The sequence below is a fragment of the Leucopleurus acutus genome (assembly GCF_964270905.1).
Source record: "Leucopleurus acutus genome assembly, chromosome: 4".
Classification (NCBI taxonomy): domain Eukaryota; kingdom Metazoa; phylum Chordata; class Mammalia; order Artiodactyla; family Delphinidae; genus Leucopleurus; species Leucopleurus acutus.
The window spans coordinates 32,600,267-32,618,501 of NC_139146.1; the positions used below are offsets into that span (position 1 = coordinate 32,600,267).

The 18,235-nt window shown below is 37.8% G+C and overlaps 1 protein-coding gene across 1 annotated transcript in view; it reads left to right on the forward strand.

Annotated features, from left to right (window-relative positions):
- DKK2 (dickkopf WNT signaling pathway inhibitor 2) overlaps positions 1 to 17,269 on the forward strand; it is a gene marked incomplete at both ends in the record, with an annotated part of 99,435 nt that extends 82,166 nt beyond the window's left edge. The window contains 3 exons of the mRNA XM_082837887.1: positions 12,770 to 12,920; positions 14,348 to 14,503; positions 17,019 to 17,269. Of these exons, the coding sequence (XP_082694013.1) occupies positions 12,770 to 12,920; positions 14,348 to 14,503; positions 17,019 to 17,269 (558 nt within the window). The remainder of the gene's footprint in view (positions 1 to 12,769; positions 12,921 to 14,347; positions 14,504 to 17,018) is intronic.
- Positions 17,270 to 18,235: the final 966 nt, after the last annotated feature.

An 18,235-nucleotide genomic window follows, 5' to 3' on the forward strand; every position in this document is an offset into this window, starting at 1 on the left:
AATTTAGAAAGAAGTATTTAGGGTGGAATGTCAACAGGTTCATCTGCTCCTCAAAAGCACCCAGTGTCATAGATCCCACCCACCAAGAGGTTTAAACAATTTCCTGAGGACAATTAGGAAAGAGATGAAATACAGAGTCATTACTATGAATGGCTGCTAGGACAGCATTATTGCTGTGGCAGAGACCATCAATACCACTTAGATAATAAAGAGCCTACTTTTCACTTTAGATAATTTATATGTGAAAAGTATCATCAGTTATAGGACTGTAATGTAAAGGAGCTGATGATAGCACTTGAAAATGTGAATCTGAGGCTCAACATGAAATATCTGCAGCCAAGTTGCTGGTTGGAAAATTACTCATCAATCAATTATTTTCTTTCTTTTTTTAAACACATATGGCGTCCTAAGTTAAACAGTTACAGGTTACAAATGATTTATGTAGGACTTAGCTGATTTTTAAAAATCTACTTCAAAATATATACAAAATCATCTCTCGATTTTCAAGTTCTTTCTTTTTACCATCTGCTGATGGGTACTTATATGAGCATTTTTATCAAACCAATGGTACAAATTTCAAACCACTGTTGCAACAATATCTCATTCATTAATTCATTACTGGACAAAATGTGGAATGCTAACTTATTCCACATGACCATTGGAGAATATAGACGTGAAAGATGGTTTCCATAATCAGAGAGTATAAAGAAGGCAGAGGAAGAATTTAACAGAACATGATCTGTATCATGGGACAAACAGCATGAGGTGTTAGCAGAATGCAGGTTAAACTGGACATCCAAATCAGCTAGGAGTGAGGAGCTAGCCCAGAAGGTTTCCAAAAAGTGAAGTTATTTGATATAATCTCTGAATGAGTTGGAATTATTCTGATGATGAAGTGAATGGAGGAAAGGTATTTGTGGCAGAGGAAGAATATCTGCAGATCCATAGACGTGAGGGTGTGTGGCTAACTAAGGGATGTGCAAGCAGCACCTATCACTGGAATATATAATGCAGTGCTGGCTGGGAGGGTAGATAGGGGTCATATGCCATGCTAAGAACAAAAATATTTTCTGCTCAGCTTTATTGCTACAAAATTGCCTTCTTTGGTTAGAACAAACAAAAACAAATGGGATAGATTTCAGATAGCATCCCAAACATAGTTCCAGAAACACTTTACTGCTGGATGTGAGGGAAAAAAAAATTGAAAAAAGTATAGGATTTCAGATTGCCTCTAGTAAAGTTGTATTAAAAACTTTATTAACAACTTGGCTGTTGAATTTTGTTTGATTTGTTTGCCTAGACTTCCTTTTGACCAAAATAGCACTTGAGATGTGTTGAGGCAGGACCTATCTACCCCAATCCCTGGGGTGATCCTTGCTTTCTTAGCTGCACTCCACTTCTCTTTCCTACTCTCCCTCCCACATCTCACATTTTAAAGCCCCATATTTGCTGAAAATTCTGCTGGAATGTGAGGCCAGACACAGAGGTGTTAAAAAGAGTCCAATGCCAGTACATCTGGGGATCCTTAGTAATGAACAAGGGCCAAGAAAAGGAGTAGCAGAAATACAGAGGAGCATACTCTTTACAGGGTCTGGAGGGACCAATGGGATGAAGTGACTTAAGCCCTCAGACATGATTTCATTTTTTTCATCTAGTAACAAATCATCTGACCTCTCTTACACTTTTGAGAGCGTCCTGGTCACCACAGCAAGCAGATATACAGAGATGTGGGTGGTGTGGGGGATCGATGTCTTCTATGTGTTTTCTTTGAGATTATTAACACATTGAATATGTCATCCTAAATGAACCACATTTCTGAGGCTGAGATTTGAATACCAAGGTCACACAAACCAACATATCTGTCATCTGGCTCATAATTTCCTTCCTTTCCAATCCTCTAGCAAAGCATTTAAATAGAATTTTTTGATAGAAGTAGATTATAAGCCAATGAGTGATGTCTTTCTCTATGCCATATTGTTCACTAGAAGTAAATTTTCTTTGTCCTTATGTGCTGACCGTCCCTTCCTCCTTCTACACAATAAGAATTTAAATTTGTTCATGGGGGCAGGAGGCTGAGAAGTAAGACCACATGTGTATCAAGATATTGACTATTTTTTGGAAGAATGTTTTATTTTAATAAAAACATATGGTCATATAATTGCTATTATCTGACACTAAAAATAAAAATACTCTCCAGGTTGGGACTTTTCAACCCAATCGTCTTGTGAATACCTGAAATAAATGAGTAGCCTTGGATATTGTAATTTCATCTGTCAGGAAGTCAGGCAATAATTCCCCTGGATGCTTTAAACCTATGATTATGTTAGAGACTCTGAGACTGATTCAAACTCTCTCAAACATTGTCCGGATCTTTGGAACCTAGAAATGACAGCATAGGTGTACTCAGAGTGCTCTTTGCATGAAGAACTCCTATGTGAGATCTGCCTTATCAACTGAACATTCCAAATAAATAAAAATGAAACAAAGGCATGTAGCATAGGTCCCTACCTATTTTACAGGTTATATAAATATCAGCTTAAAATACCTAGGGAGGGAATCAAACTGGAAAATGGGAAAGAATAAGGATGGTAAAATAACTGATTATATGAGATAACTCCTATTCCTTTCTCTTGGTAACTAACAGACAAGCTTAGTAACTTACACACACTTATCTCTTAGTAACTCATCCAAAGTTCAGGAGTTGGGGGCTTCCCTGGTGGCGCAGTGGTTGAGAGTCCGCCTGCCGATGCAGGGGACACGGGTTTGTGCCCCGGTCCGGGAAGATCCCACATGCCGTGGAGCGGCTGGGCCTGTGAGCCATGGCCACTGAGCCTGCGCATCCGGAGCCTGTGCTCCGCAATGGGAGAGGCCACAGCAGTGAGAGGCCCACGTACCGAACAACAACAACAAAAAGGAGTCAAAGTTCAGGAGTTGAAGTGCTTCATCCTGTTGCACATATAACTTACCTCTTGTCCCTCTATATCTCAGGAGTGTGTAATATAATGATTCTAGTCCATGACTCTTCATGGACTTACTGTTTATTTTCCTCCAAATGGCAAAGGCAGAAACAGACTGAGTTACTTAGGCAGAGTTCTGTGTTAGAGCTGTGAACCACCTCTTCGCCCTACTTTTTTTAATCAAAAGGTTTCTTAGGTTTCGATTCAATCTCTGTGGCTGTTGCTATTGCGTAAACCTCTTGCTCCAACCTTCTGGGTGATCTTTTGGGACCGTGCTTCATCTCAAATGTTTGCTTCTCCTCCCAGCACACCTAGAGGATAAAATGCTGCCTGCTTTCTTATTTATGATTGTAAATTTAAATGGTACATTTTATATTCTCAAGCAATATTTACACAGGACTTAAAGTAGTTCTTTCTTAAACAGAAATTGAGTTTTTTTTTCACTGCAAATGAATATTGAGGGCTATATTTTGCTGTGCTTTTTTCCATCTTCCCAACTATAAAAGAGCAATATTTTCAATTTTATCAGCTTCCATCAATTGTTTCCTCAAAAATCAGATTAGAATATGGTGAGAGGCTATTTGTCTATTAGTCTAGCCTAATTCTTAGAAGAAGTAAAAGAGAATTGAATGAGATTAGAGAAGCATGAAGTTTGTACATTTTATACTAAATGAAATCAGCCAAAACAATAAACATTAGCTCAATTAAATAACTGTTGGAACAATGGATTGTTTATATGTGTGTGTGTGTCTCTGTGTGTGTGTGTGTGTGTGTATCATTTGAATGTTGCCTTGATGGTCTTATTCTGCTAATAAGATGACATTTATGAAACAAAAGAGAATTTTTAATCATGAAACTTCAATCTGTATTCTTGATACACTTGCAAGAAGCCCTCTCTCCAGGAAACCCAAGTTCTTCCAAGCCTTCCTAATATGAAAACCATGAGGCATAAAATTAGCAAGTAATAAGAAATTTCACTTTCAATTTCATAATATTAAAGTTGTCCCTCGGTGTCCACAGGGGATTGGTTCCAGGAACCCCCACTGTTGCCAAAATTCAAGGATGCTCAAGTCCCTTAGGTGAAATGGTACAGTACAGTACAGTCGAGCCTCTGTGTCGGTGGGTTCCATGTCGGTGTGTTCCACCCGCGCACACACACACGACACACACATCTTCATGGAGTTCTCATGTTCTCATTTCTAAACCCAAGATATTATAAGTGAAAACTTACTCCAACTCATGAAACATTTCAAATTCACAAGTGTTTACGTTTGGGCACAGAAATCTTTACCAACACTGACCTACTCTACAATCATAAAGAAGGTCTTCTAAACAGCAGTTTGAAAGTATGTTAAGTTTTCATATCTACCTGTACATCAGTATTTGAATTTTCAATGTGCTTTTCATTGGAAAGGAAAATTTCATGCTATACAAAGGATAGAAAATAATAAAATCATACATCATCTATTTATCATACTTCATACAGGGAGGAAGAGTACTTGTTTTGTAAAGACCAACAGGATACACAATGCAAAGAAAATTGCAAAGCTGTGCGTTGCCAACACGACACAGGTGTACACCACATGAGGATATGAAACAAGCCAGCACTAATGGGTGTGTTGACAGCTATGAGTCTACACTGTGTTTCTCCCAAAGTGCACTAGTGTGTTTGTTATGTGTTACTTTACTTTTTTATTTGTTTTAGAAATCCTCAAGCCCACCCCTAAACACAGTGGCTAAGTACTAGGAGTGAAGATGAACCTGCCTGGAAAACAGTTGTTGTCAGTGAGTCTCTTAGACTCATATTGATGTTAGGGAACCAATTCCCCCCTTAGACCCATATCTATCTGGGAGGTACTACGGACGGAGTTCATATCTCATGTAGACCAGACACTGTCTGTATAATAAATGTATAAGAGCATCTTTAATCTTTGCAACAATTCGATAAAGCAGTGTTTCCCTATCTTACCTTATCATATAATCAGGACAGTATTCATTAAAAAATATAGATTTCTGGACCACATCCAGTCCTACAGAATTAGTCTCTATGAGGAGTCTGTGAATAAGTAGTTTTTAAAGACACCGCATGAGATTTTTAAGATTAGGTAAGGGAAACGCTGCTGAAGGTAGTATTATACCCATTTTATCAAGGAGGAAACGAGACTCAGCTAAGTAACTGTATAACAAATTAACTGTGAAGGTGTAATTCAAATTGCAATATAACTCCAAATTTCTACCGACCATGTTACCTTGCTGCAGGTCATGAGGTCAAACAAATTTGTAAGGCTACAATGAAAATTCTGTATTATAGACATTCAATTCTGGATTTAAAAGAAAATGTAAAATTGTGTAGTTTCTTCCTCTGTTTTGGTTAGGACAGTTATACTGAACCAATTGCAGAATTATAAAGGGCTTCATAATTATATGCGGAGTATAAAGGGCTCCAACCACTGCTGCCAAAGCATTCTAGAAATGCTTTTTGAATATGGGATAGAAGTGTTCTGTCCTATATATTCCAAATGAGGGCGAAATGGTCAAAAACAAGCAAAAATAAAAAGCCATGTACTGTTTAGATTTCTCTAGGTGCTGAGACCATATGGGAAGGGTTCCTCTTCCCATTCACCCCTTGATCAACAGCAGTAATGGACATGTTACAGTTGAGAATATGGTCTATGTTCAAAGTAGAGAATTCCCTGGAATCTCTTTTCTGCTTAATGACATACAGAGAACAGGGTGAAGCAACTAAAGTTGGAGAGGACCCTGCCTTTATTTCACAGAATTACTGTTTCTTAGGATTTAAATGAGGCTTTCTGAATACACTGGGGAGGTTAATGAACCCCTGGCAGAAATCTATCATTCCTAATTTATAATCCAGGCAGTATTAGTAGAAATTCTCTCAATTTTGAACTTTTATATCAAAAATCAAATGTCTAACAAACTTAGCCTTGAAATGAATATGTATAAAAGGTATTCAAAGGTTTTCCACGGTGTGCACAGCATGAATTGTTTTAGGGAATCAATTTCCAGATCCTTAACTTCCGTGGTTCTTTTTCTTATAATTGTCTGGAATATGCCTGTGTTTACAATAAGTCTATTGCTATTTTATGTGGGAAACAAAGAAAAACCGTCACGCATTCCAAATCTTGATATATTGCTTTAGCCAGAGGTATAAAATCCACTTTTGGATGTAAAACTAAAATAGAATTTGGAATATTGGTTTTAACAAAGATAATTCTTACTGGTTGATCAGGGCATCCTAAATGTACAAAGGCACTTTCTTTCCTTCTCTTATCTTCTTCTTGGATTGATCCCTTGATCATTATGTAGTATCCTTCCTTGTCCCTTGTAACAGTCTTTATTTTAGTCTATTTTTTCTGATATGAGTATTGCTACTCCAGATTTCTTTTGATTCCCATTTGCATGGAATACCTTTTTCCATCCCCTCACTTTCAGTCTGTATGTGTCCCTAGATCTGAAATGGGTCTCTTGTAGACAGCATATATACAGGTCTTGTTTTTGTATCCATTCAGCCAGTCTACGTTTTTTGGTTGGAGCATTTAATCCATTTACATTTAAGGTAATTATCGATATGTATGTTCTTATTGCCATTTTTTAAATTGTTTTGGATTTGTTTTTGTCGGTCTTTTTTCTTCCCTTCCTCTTTTGTTCTCTTGTGATTCGATGACTATCTCTAGTGTTGTGTTTGGAGTGCTTGTTCTTTTCTGTGTGTGTATCTGTTGTAGTTTTTTGGTTTGAAGTTCCCATGAGGTTTTGATATAGCAGTCTCTCTATATATACAAGGTTGTTTTAAGTTGCTGGTCTCTTAATTTCAAATCCATTTCCCATTTCCTGCATGTGTGCTCTCCTCTTCTCATGGTTGCTGGTTTTGATATCATACTTGTATGTGGATGATTTCCTACTTTTACTGTATGTTTGCCTTTCCTGGTGAGCTTTCCCATTTGTGATTTTCTTGTTTCTAGTTGTGGCCTCTTTTTTTTTCCCCCCCCACCTAGAGAGGTTTCTTTAGCATTTGTTGTAAAGCTGGTTTGGTGGTGCTGAATTCTCTTCGCTTTTGCTTATCTGTAAAGCTTTTGATTTCTTCATTGAATCTGAAGGAGAGCCTTACTGTATAGAATATTCTTGGTTGTAGGTTTTTCCTTTTCATCACTTTAAATATCCTTCTCTTATTACTAATTTTTAAAAAGTGAATCTTGGCCCCAGTTGGAAAGTTCTGGATATAGAACATTCAAAATAGTTGTTATGACTTGTGCGTTTTAAAATTTAACTGAATGTCTTCTAAGACTAACTTGTTCAAGGAAGAATCTCATCTATTGGTAAATATGTTGTGATTTATTTTAGGATCAGGATGCATTTAGGATCAGGCTGCATTGATCGATATTTTACTGAATCATGAAAAATTACTGTGAACTTCACCTTATAAAATGTTTAATGTTATATATCAATCATATTCATAAAACAAACTTAAACTTATGCTGAAACATTTTACATGTCAAATGCAATGATACATGTTTTTCAAAATTAGTTTAGGGGTAATGCAGGCAAAACATTTGTAGATCACAGAACATAGTTGTTAGTGTCTGGATCACAGCTGGTGTTCAATAAATAAAAGCTGAATAAATAATTATTGAATACTGAATGAATACCCAAGCAGCCACCCTAAGAACCTATGGCACAGATCCAGAACACCATGAAATATCTGAAAATTCCCTCTCAAATTAAAAATAGCTCAATTCTCCTGGCCTTAGGTTCAGGAATCCTCAAAGATGCATCTAGTAAACCCCTATCCCCTAGAGGTAATTGTGGACAAAGGAAAAGATCAAATTGCATAGCCTTTGGCATGAAGTGTACAACTGCACATGAGCCAGATTGAGTTATATTTCTCTGCACCTCCTGCAGTTGAAATGTTAGGGTTTGAGTTTGAAATGACCACCTTAAAGGATAGCGTATTTTGCATGCTCACTGAAATACAGATCTATCATGTGGAATGTCATAACAAGGGAAATCTTTAAGAACCTAGAGGACACCAGTGTGATCTGGTTTCCCAAATGTAATTGCCAACCCTTTGCCGTGCTCTGTTTAAGACCCCAGACATGTTCCAATCCCCAGCCCTTTGCTGCTACCTCCCTCTGTCCACTTGCTTCAAATGTTTTTCATTCCCACAGCTGGGTTGTCCCCCTACAGGCTTTCTTCTGCCTGCCCAGCTGATGACGGTTTTCTGGCTCCAGAAAACTTCCGAGATTGTTATAAACAGTGCTTACAGGGGACAAAGGATTGTCCCAATTAAAAACAACAACAACAACAAAACTAGGACAGTCTTGCAAGAATCCGAATGGGTGGGTAGCCGACATGAACACTTTATGTTGTTTCTCTCTTCTTCATTCCCCCCATCATTAAACAGGAACATGTCATTGTTTTGAAAGCTTGGGAGTTAAACTAAGGTTTTAGCTGTGGCCGAAGGTCTATTGAATAGTCAGTCAGTGCTGCTGAGATACCTGAAACACTTTTTCTCATTTCATAATCACTTCACTGTTGCACTGGGGTGTTCTAAGGGGTGGGCAGTAATTGGAAAATAAGAATAAATTCAGCCCTAAATCTAAGTCTTGATTTAACAGGCCTTTTCTCCCTGCAGGTTTAAGAATAATTGAAAAAAAAAAAAAGGCTCAATTAGTTTAAATAAGATGCAGTAACATTTTATTTTTTCATTAGAATATTATTTAATTATCATTATTTGCATGATGGGATTTTGCTTATAACTCTGATTACACTGAGTTTAAGTGGACAGAAAACTGTTGTCACAAAAATGGAATGAGAAGATGTTGTTTACAGTCTTGTGTTTTCCGCCAGTATTCTGTTTTTTCCAACAGCTGCAGTAGGACATGCTGTTGGTATTTGGAGGCTTCTAGAAAGAGAAGTGGCCAAGTTTATTTTCCTAATCTCTAAATTCAGCACATAGGTCACCACTCAAACACCTTTTCTATGTGTGCATTAATAGTCATTATTAAATGCTCTCAGTCACGACACCTTACAAGGAGGCCTAAAAGCCAGGGCAGGGCTCTGATCCCCAAGTGTTCTGCTGCTGAGCACATGTGATTTATCTGCAGAAGTTACTTAACCTCTCTTCACTTCATTGTTAAAACTGTAATAAATAAAGGTTCTAGATTAGCAAAAATATCCTTTATACTAAAAAAGGAATGCTCGCTTCTGACAGACTTATTTTCAAGCTGTGTCCAATATGTTCACTCTTATTTTAGTCCGTCTCATGGTGGTAATGACAACTAGCACTGCTATTTATGGGAACCACTGTATTTTTAGCCTAGAAAGGGGGTTGGGCAAAACTTCTCTGTTTTTTTGGCCTGATCATGGACAGCTCTCATGTTTTCTTAATTTATGGCCCATCATCTGCTATTATTAGATATCACAAATGAATTTATCCCCTAAGTGTGACTAAAGCTAAGTCATGAATGATTCTGCAGGAAGGCGAGTATTCCTGGATGCTCAGGCAACCAAATTTCTGATTCAGTTTTGGAACTTTTAGTACAGGAGGGGCATGTATAAAGTCTCTCCCTAATTCTTTCACTTGATTTCCAGTCTTCCACACAGACTGTCATTGTTCCTAAACTCAAGTAAATGAAGAACCAGAAAAATTGGCTATTAATAATTTCCATAGCAGGTTAAGAAAATCAGTCTTATTCATTTATAAAATAAGTACCAGGGAAGCATATTATTATTTTTGTTAAATGGAAACTTAGACTAAGGTACTCAAATGTAAAAATCATCATTAAATGGGACCTTTGGAGGCCAAAGTAAAGGATTTTTCCATGGGAAAGCTTCTTAATGACACTTTTATTAATGAATATAATTCCCTTCAGTGGTCTGTTAATTGCCACAGGTCACTTCTTCAGAATTCTCCATAACTACTTTAAGTATGTGCTTTTCTTTCTGTCTCTCTCTCCCAATCTCCCTCGCCTAATATGATACCATTTCCAGACATGTTAAAAGGGTTAATGTAGGAAAAACCCAATAGCAAGCTGCAGAGCCTCATACTTGAGTTGAAAACTCTTTACTAAAAAATAATGCATTAGGCTGAAAACATGAGAATTGGTATTAATGGGTCAGAGTCATATTTCCTCCTGTTCTGTATTCTCTTGCTAATGGTTACACCAAGGGAAACTTTATGGCTGACTAGATCCATCCTGGGGGAACACTGATTTCAGATGTTTCTGAAATATCACTTGCTTTCCCTAAACTTGTTTCAATCAATTTTTCTCATCCATTCTTGATTTTATTCATATATAAAGGCTGTTGTTTGGAGCCCGGAGTTCCATAAGCATACTAGAAACTGTGTAATATAACCTTTTATTTCAATTATTAAATTTTTTTTTTTTTGTCATAGCACTCCTCTTAATATTATGTTCTGGGATTCCATTCCAAGGACAAGTTCACATTAACAATAACCTTCAATTAAAAAAAAAAAAGTCCTGCATACTTTTCCTGCCTATATCATTTATATTTCAAGCCAATTAAAAGATATACTGGAACATAACTACCTGATATTTTTTGTCTCTTCCCTCTAAAAATTGGTGAGAATTTTACTGTGATCCTATTCACAAAGTACTATTGTGCATATTACTTTTTGTAATAGCATCAAATATTTCCCATCTCAAGTATTTCCCATTTCAATATTTTCCATTTCCCACCAACTGAGAATGGGAAGACTATGATGTGCCTTCCACAATTTTCTGCATAAATGAGCTGCTACTTTTAGCAAACAACTTGCTTTCTACCATACAGGCTATTTTTTAGGAATGGAATCAAGTATTATTCTATATTCAGAATCCCTTGAAGAGTCATTGTTTGAGTTGAATTGCACATGATGTTTTAGGTGGCATATGTTTACTTCCATTGAAAGAACATGTCCTATTTTTGAGGAAGGAAAAGAAACTTGTGAGACATCAGATGTTTCTTGCAAAACAATTTGGTGAAATAAATGTAAATGAATCAGAAACATGTGAATTGTATTTCAGTTAAAATTAATGGGTTTAAATATGAAGGCAGTAAAGCACTCAGGGGGGAAAGAGTGTAGCAAGTCGGGAAATGACATCTGTTTTGTTTTCATCCGTCTTGGACTCTTCAAAATGGCCTAATACTCTGAATTCAACCTCATTCAGAGTCCCTCTTAAGTCTAACAATGGAGTTATAGAATGGGACAATAGTATTCAAATTAATTTTATAGCTTTATCTGGCTCCAGCTATAATGTGGGCGTCAAACATTGTCACTGTGCAAGTTTTCAAAAGCACTTTCAGTTTGAAGTTAGAGGTTTTTCTATTCTCTTCTGAGGGTAAACAGTAAATTGTTATGATGCTAAAAGTGTATTTTTTTCATAGAACAACAGTGTAAAGTTTTCAGAGTCACATAGCAACTTTGTATTTATTTCCTCTTTCTAAGATGAACAGATCTAAATGGAAAACACAGGGGGCAGAATGCATACACACGTACGCAGGAGAAGGGCACAGGGAGAAAAGGCGATGGAATAGAGTGAGAGAGAACGAGAGAGGAGGGAAGGAATAAGCAATGCATGCAGGGGTGAGGTCATCAAGCCTCATTTCAAAAGTAAAGCACTCAAACCACATTACTTATTTTAGTGTCACAAAAATTTTATCCCATAGTTTTATAGTCATATCATTTATGCTTGCTTAAAAACAACTACATAGCTTTTTATTTTTATATTTTTTCAATTTTAACAAAATGCATTACTCTGAAAAGCAGGGAAGAAAATGAACTACAAAAAAAAAAGGACCTACAAATAATTTTCCCTGTCAACATGACTCAAAATTTGAGTACTGTAAGTGTGATGTGATATTTCAGTTTCTCAACTCTCAGTCTCTGAAAACAGGGACATTTTAAGTGTTCCAGTAACTTGCAAGAGACAAGGAGTATATAACTGGATTGTGTGTTTATATATATATATATATATATATATATTCTTTTGTTTTTGAGATAATGTATGACACTGCTTAAGTAGCCTTCTGAACATACAACCTGGTAGAGAAATGTAGGAACAGAAGTCCTTTCTGTATAAGTTGAAGGTACAGTAAACCATAGGGCTGTTTTTGTGTGTTAAGAGCCTGCTGTTTTGTTTCCTGAGAACATGAGGTTGTATCAGTCATTGGAGTTCAGCGTCTCTCTGACCACTCAGAGCTCTGCTGCTGCTCACCACTGAGTTTGGAATGAAGATGCTGTTCCTTGATTTCTTTGTGCCAAAAGGTTCATCGCTTCAAACTCTTCTTAGAAGCATCTCCCCTCTTTGCTCCTCTATCTGTTCCATAATTGGGCAGGAGATGTGTTTTAGCTGCTACCACAGCCCTTTGTTGCTTTATTTAACCTTCTCCTCATCCTAGTTTAGTGGATAAAAAACGGAGTGGCTAGGCTGTTTCATTTACACCTTAAATCAGTGGCAATATAACATTTAGAACTGGTTTTGAGCTCCCAGAGTCACTCTTTAGGGCTCTACTAATCAACATAAAGTCTAAATCCTAACCCCTAATTTGTGTCAATGAAAATATATGAATAGTGCCAACTTTATCTTCCTCACCATCAACAGTAAATATTTATAAAGTCCTCAATTAAGTAACTTACTATGTAATATCTCTGCTGAGCACATTATTACAATGGTATATTTCCTTTGAGGAGGGATACATTGTGATTTATTTTCCATCATGATTTGGTGCAGTAACTTTTTGTTACAAGATCTAATCTTTGCTTTTGGTGTTGTTGTTCCACTTCATGACAGGCCTACCCTTGTAGCAGTGATAAGGAATGTGAAGTTGGAAGATACTGCCACAGTCCCCACCAAGGATCTTCGGCCTGCATGGTGTGTCGAAGGAAAAAGAAGCGCTGCCATAGAGATGGCATGTGTTGTCCTGGCACCCGCTGCAATAATGGTAAAGGTCTCGCTCAGTGTTGAAGGCCCTCTTTCCTTTCATGTAGGAGGCCTGGCTACCAAGTTAGGCTGCCTTCTCCTTAGTCAGACTCCTGAAATGTAAGGAGCCTTTCAAAATTGGCAGGAATGGGATCAGGGTTTAGATATGTATAAGATTACCTGGATTCCCTCTCAAATCTTAGTTTTCCTGGGCTCTGACCATCTCCTATAATTTATAATCTATGCTGATCTAGGATTTGCCGTATTGAAATGTTGCATATAAATAGCTAGATGTTCTATTCCAGTAAACACTTAAGCAAATATGTGCAAAGGAACCAAAGAAAGGAACATGCTATGATTTAGCAATACACTTGTGAATCTGTTTTCCATTTCCATACTAGTTTCATACTTTTACTCTTATACTCAGGGTTCATACTTTTACTCTTATACTCAAGGTGTCCTCTTTTTTTTTTTTTTTTTTTTTTTCCGGTACGCGGGCCTCTCACTGCTATGGCCTCTCCCGCTGCGGAGCACAGGCTCCGGACGCGCAGGCTCAGCGGCCATGGCTCACGGGCCCTGCCGCTCCGCGGCACGTGGGATCCTCCCAGACCAGGGCACGAACCCGTGTCCCCTGCATCGGCAGGTGGACTCCCAACCACTGCGCCACCAGGGAAGCCCCCAAGGTGTCTTCTTTTGAAGGCCCTACCCCGTGGCATGCACAAATGCTGACGGAGTGATTGGTTCCTCCAAAAGGAGACACAGGAGTCTATTCCCTGGCCTTCACCCAATCTCAATGAGCTTAGAAGCAGACAATTCAGCATTAACGATAAAATGAAGAACCACCAACAACACATGGTAAAACCATTAAATAATTGCAGAAGGTGATCAGAAACATACACTTATTCATACAAAACAACATAATCAGGCTCATAATCCCATACTTATTCCTGACCTCTGGGCATAGTCCTATTGGAAGTACCCTGGACAAGAAGAGGTGAAGGGAAGACCTCATACCATTAGAGGTGTTTACAGTGTAGACAAGGATTATACTGTTGATTGAAAAAGGAACCTTAATCTTTTTCTGATCAGATGTCTGATTAGACAATTTTAAGGTATTAAGAGCTAATAATAATTTAATACTTTACTATGTCACTATTCTAAGCACTTCACATGTATTCACAGTAATTTAGTGAAATGAATTCTGTTTTCATCCTTATTTTTGCCCAAGGTCACTTGGTCTTGAGGGTGGCAAGATTCAAATCAAGAAATCCTGGCTCAGGACCATACTATGCAATTCTCAGTCTGGACAAATATATAAATAAATGAATAGATGAATGAATAGACAGATGATAGATAAACGTCTTCATACCTCACATCAGGAGAATACTTGGATAAGAATCACATTTTAGAGAATTGAATAAGTCTAACTAATTACCTGACCATCTCCAGGCATCTGTATCCCCGTCACTGAGAGCATCTTAACTGCTCACATCCCAGCTCTGGACGGCACTCGGCACAGAGATGGAAACCACGGTCACTACTCAAACCACGACTTGGGATGGCAGAATCTAGGAAGAACACACACTAAGATGTCACATATAAAGGGTAGGGATATCTGTAGCTCTATGTTTACTTTTTCTTGTTTTATAATGAAGTAAAAGAAAAATATCGATAATTAATTCCATTGGTTTTGTGTGCAATTTGAAAAAAAATATTGGGAAGTTACTTTAATAGCAAGATTTTAACTGAATTTCTTAATTCTTAATTTTGAGGATGCTAGAGGTTTCTTAGAGATCTTAAATTGTCAGAAAATACATATTGCAAGAATTTCAGTACCCTAATTAACCATGCCATTTTCTAAACAGCCTTTTTACAGGATGTTTAGAATAAATCTTTTATACAAGCATTTCTCTTCCATATTCAAGCATAAAGCATTCCAAAAAATAAATGGGAAAATGTTTGCCGCCATGTGATTAAATCACTAAGATTTAGAGTCTTTTTCTCATCTTTGCAGATTCAAAAATTGTATTTCACTTAACAACCAGATAATATACTGCGCAGAAACCAATTTACCAAAAATAATTGAGATTACATATGCCCATAAAATGCCCTTCCTGGTGTCAAAATATTTGGGAAGCCTAATCACTAATAGTAAAATTTAAAAGTATGAAATTATTGAAGCCAGTTACTAATAGTAAAATTTTGAAAAATAGAAATACCTATATGTTTTTTGTTTGGAAATACCTATATTTTTAAAGGAAGTTTTTGCAAGTGTATTCTGCGGAGCACTATTCTTTCAAGACGTTCTGTGAATGACAGAGCCCTGTGTTCAAGAGTTTTGTAATAAGGTATCTCCCATTTCTGGAACTTTATAATTAACATTGATATACTGAAGTCCAGCAACGAGGAAAACTGGTTAACTTTTTTAAACATTGTAGTTCCCTGGCTTACTTGACCACAAAACCATTTCCCCACATTTTCACCTTCTGCCGAGCTAGTATCCTAGAGAATATCTGACCGATTAGTCCAACCTGGAATACTAATGGTCAAATCAATAGGGCTAAAGAGACTGACAATTCCTCTTCAATTATCCCTTGTCTACACTCCCTGAAGGCCTAAGTGCTTTATCCACATCTCCTATCTCTAGTCCACCGAATTCACATGCATTTGTTCGTACCTGAGTATCCGTCTTTATTCTGACAGATATCTATGTCACAGTACAGTTTCAAATTTATTGCTTTTATCTAATTATATGTGGAATTTTCTGATGGCAGCCAATAATAGATCTTATACAACTCAGCTAGTGAGTTGCATCCACATCACACAGTGGAACTGGTGACATCTGGGCTGACAGCTAACCTTTAAGAACAGGCTTGGCACATTATGGCCTGTGAGCCAAGTCTGTCCTTACGCCATTTTTTTTTTTTTTTTTTTTTTTGCGGTACGTGGGCCTCTCACTGTTGTGGCCTCTCCCGTTGCGGAGCACAGGCTCCGGACGCGCAGGCTCAGCGGCCATGGCTCACGGGCCCGGCCGCTCCGCGGCATGTGGGATCTTCCCGGACCGGGGCACGAACCCATGTCCCCTGCATCGGCAGGCGGACTCTCAACCACTGCGCCCCCAGGGAAGCCCCTGCCGCCATTTTTGTAAATAATGTTTTATTGTAACACAGACTTGCCCATTCACGTAGGCATTATCTATGGCGGTTTTTATCATACAACAGCAGGACGAGGAGCTGTGACACAGATCACATGGCCTAAAACGTTTAAAGTATTTACAATCTGGCAGGTTACAAAGAATCTTGTTGACTAGTACTTTTTTATAAAGATTACATATCAACGCAGCTGTGATGTGTGGGTGTTCTTTGCTAACTTGATTGTTTTTCTGAATTAAATACCCAGATTTGTGCTCCTATGTCATTTTTATGATGGGTTCTTGGTTGACCCTGGGGCTATCTGCCCTTGCTCTGCTCCACTCTGTATCTCAGCTTTGTACAGACTTCATTTCCTGGGCTCCCCGTCAGATGGCTTCCGACCACATGGGTTTGGCTGTGGTGAGACTGAGAGGTAGAGGAAGGGAAAAGCCAACAGATTCTCTCTGCCTCAGGTAGTGTTTCTGGCAGAGCTGTACCTCGTTGGGGCCTCAGCTCCTGGCAGGTGGGCCTGTTGGGATTCCAGTTCCCACCCTTGCCCCGTTCAGATACCACCGGCTCCTTTGGCTCCTCCAGACTAAATGTGGTAGTGGCTTCCTGTTGTGTTGCTTTACCATCCTCTGGTACTTCTTAGCCCTGCCACTCACTACCTATGTGACCAGTTCTCTGCATTAAATATCTTCTCTTTTGAATACTCAGAGATTCTGTGTTCCTGGCTAGATTTTAACCGACACATGGTCTCTAGGAGTCCCAGACAATTACAGCCTTCTACTTGAATCAGAGTTGTTTACTCTTTCCAAGAAGATACCAAATTAATTAATTTGAAAGCAATTCTGTTTACTTACTTATTTTCACTCACCTAGTAAACAAAAAAAGAACAGAGAAATATCTAAAAGCACATCATGCCAAAGTAAGGAGAAGATTTTTTTCTAAAGTGTCATGGTGAAATATTTTGGTCATCATCTCCGTAGGGCATGAAGGAGACCCCTGTCTACGATCATCAGACTGCACTGAAGGGTTTTGCTGTGCTCGTCACTTCTGGACCAAAATCTGCAAACCAGTGCTCCATCAGGGAGAAGTCTGTACCAAGCAACGCAAGAAGGGCTCTCACGGGCTGGAAATCTTCCAGCGGTGTGACTGCGCAAAAGGCCTTTCTTGTAAAGTATGGAAAGATGCCACCTACTCCTCCAAAGCCAGACTCCACGTGTGCCAGAAAATATGACCACCTCTGAGGGAAGAAAAGCATCACTAGCAGACTGTGAATCTGTGTATTTAATACAGTATAGCATGGGGGAAAACAGGATTTGGATTTCAGAAGGGCTAAAATGAGGAATGTCATAAGAATATAGATCACAGAAAGAGAAAGAAAATGGAGCAGATTAGAAAGGGTGACGAGTGTGGTACAATCAATCAGTGTGTTTCCACCATGCACCTTGTTTATGTAAATAATGTATACATTTGTGAAAATGCTATGACTCAAAAAAAAAAAAAAAACAGTGAAATTACTAACGAATACCATGTGACTTTCCAGCAGTTTAGGTTGTGCTAGAGGATCAGGTTCCTTCACATTGGTGATTGATTGCCTATAAAAATAACCTAAAAGCCATATTTCTCTTTAAAGTTATACTTTAACAACAAAATACTCCCTGTATATCCTGGCATACAATAGACTCTAAAACATGAAAAGAGGAGTTAAATAGGAAATGAAAGCGTGGAGCAGAGTTAATTTGCAACACAGAATCACCTTTTAATTTGGAACACTACTTCTTACCACTCAATTAATTAAAGACCTTCGTAGATGATAAGAAAAAAAAGCAGTCGATATTTTCCAAATAATATCAAAATAATCACAGGTCTTTTGTCTAGTCCTTCAGAAAAAAACAAACTCGTTTTTCCTCACACTGCTTATTTACATTTTTCAAAACTTTAATTTCACTTATAATTAATAAGAACCAGTATAATAAGACAAAAATAATCCATTCAGATTCTAAAGGATCTAAATTGCATCTCTCTTGATTGTATGTGATTCCTACCCATTTTATTCTTCATATTATACACGTTATTTGTGAATAGCACCGAGCAGAATTTTCAGATTGTAAAAGTTTTAAGATGCCCAAAATAAAAGTTACTAGATCACATTTTTTAAAGCTTTGACATTTCCTATTTTTGATAGAATTGGACATTTATT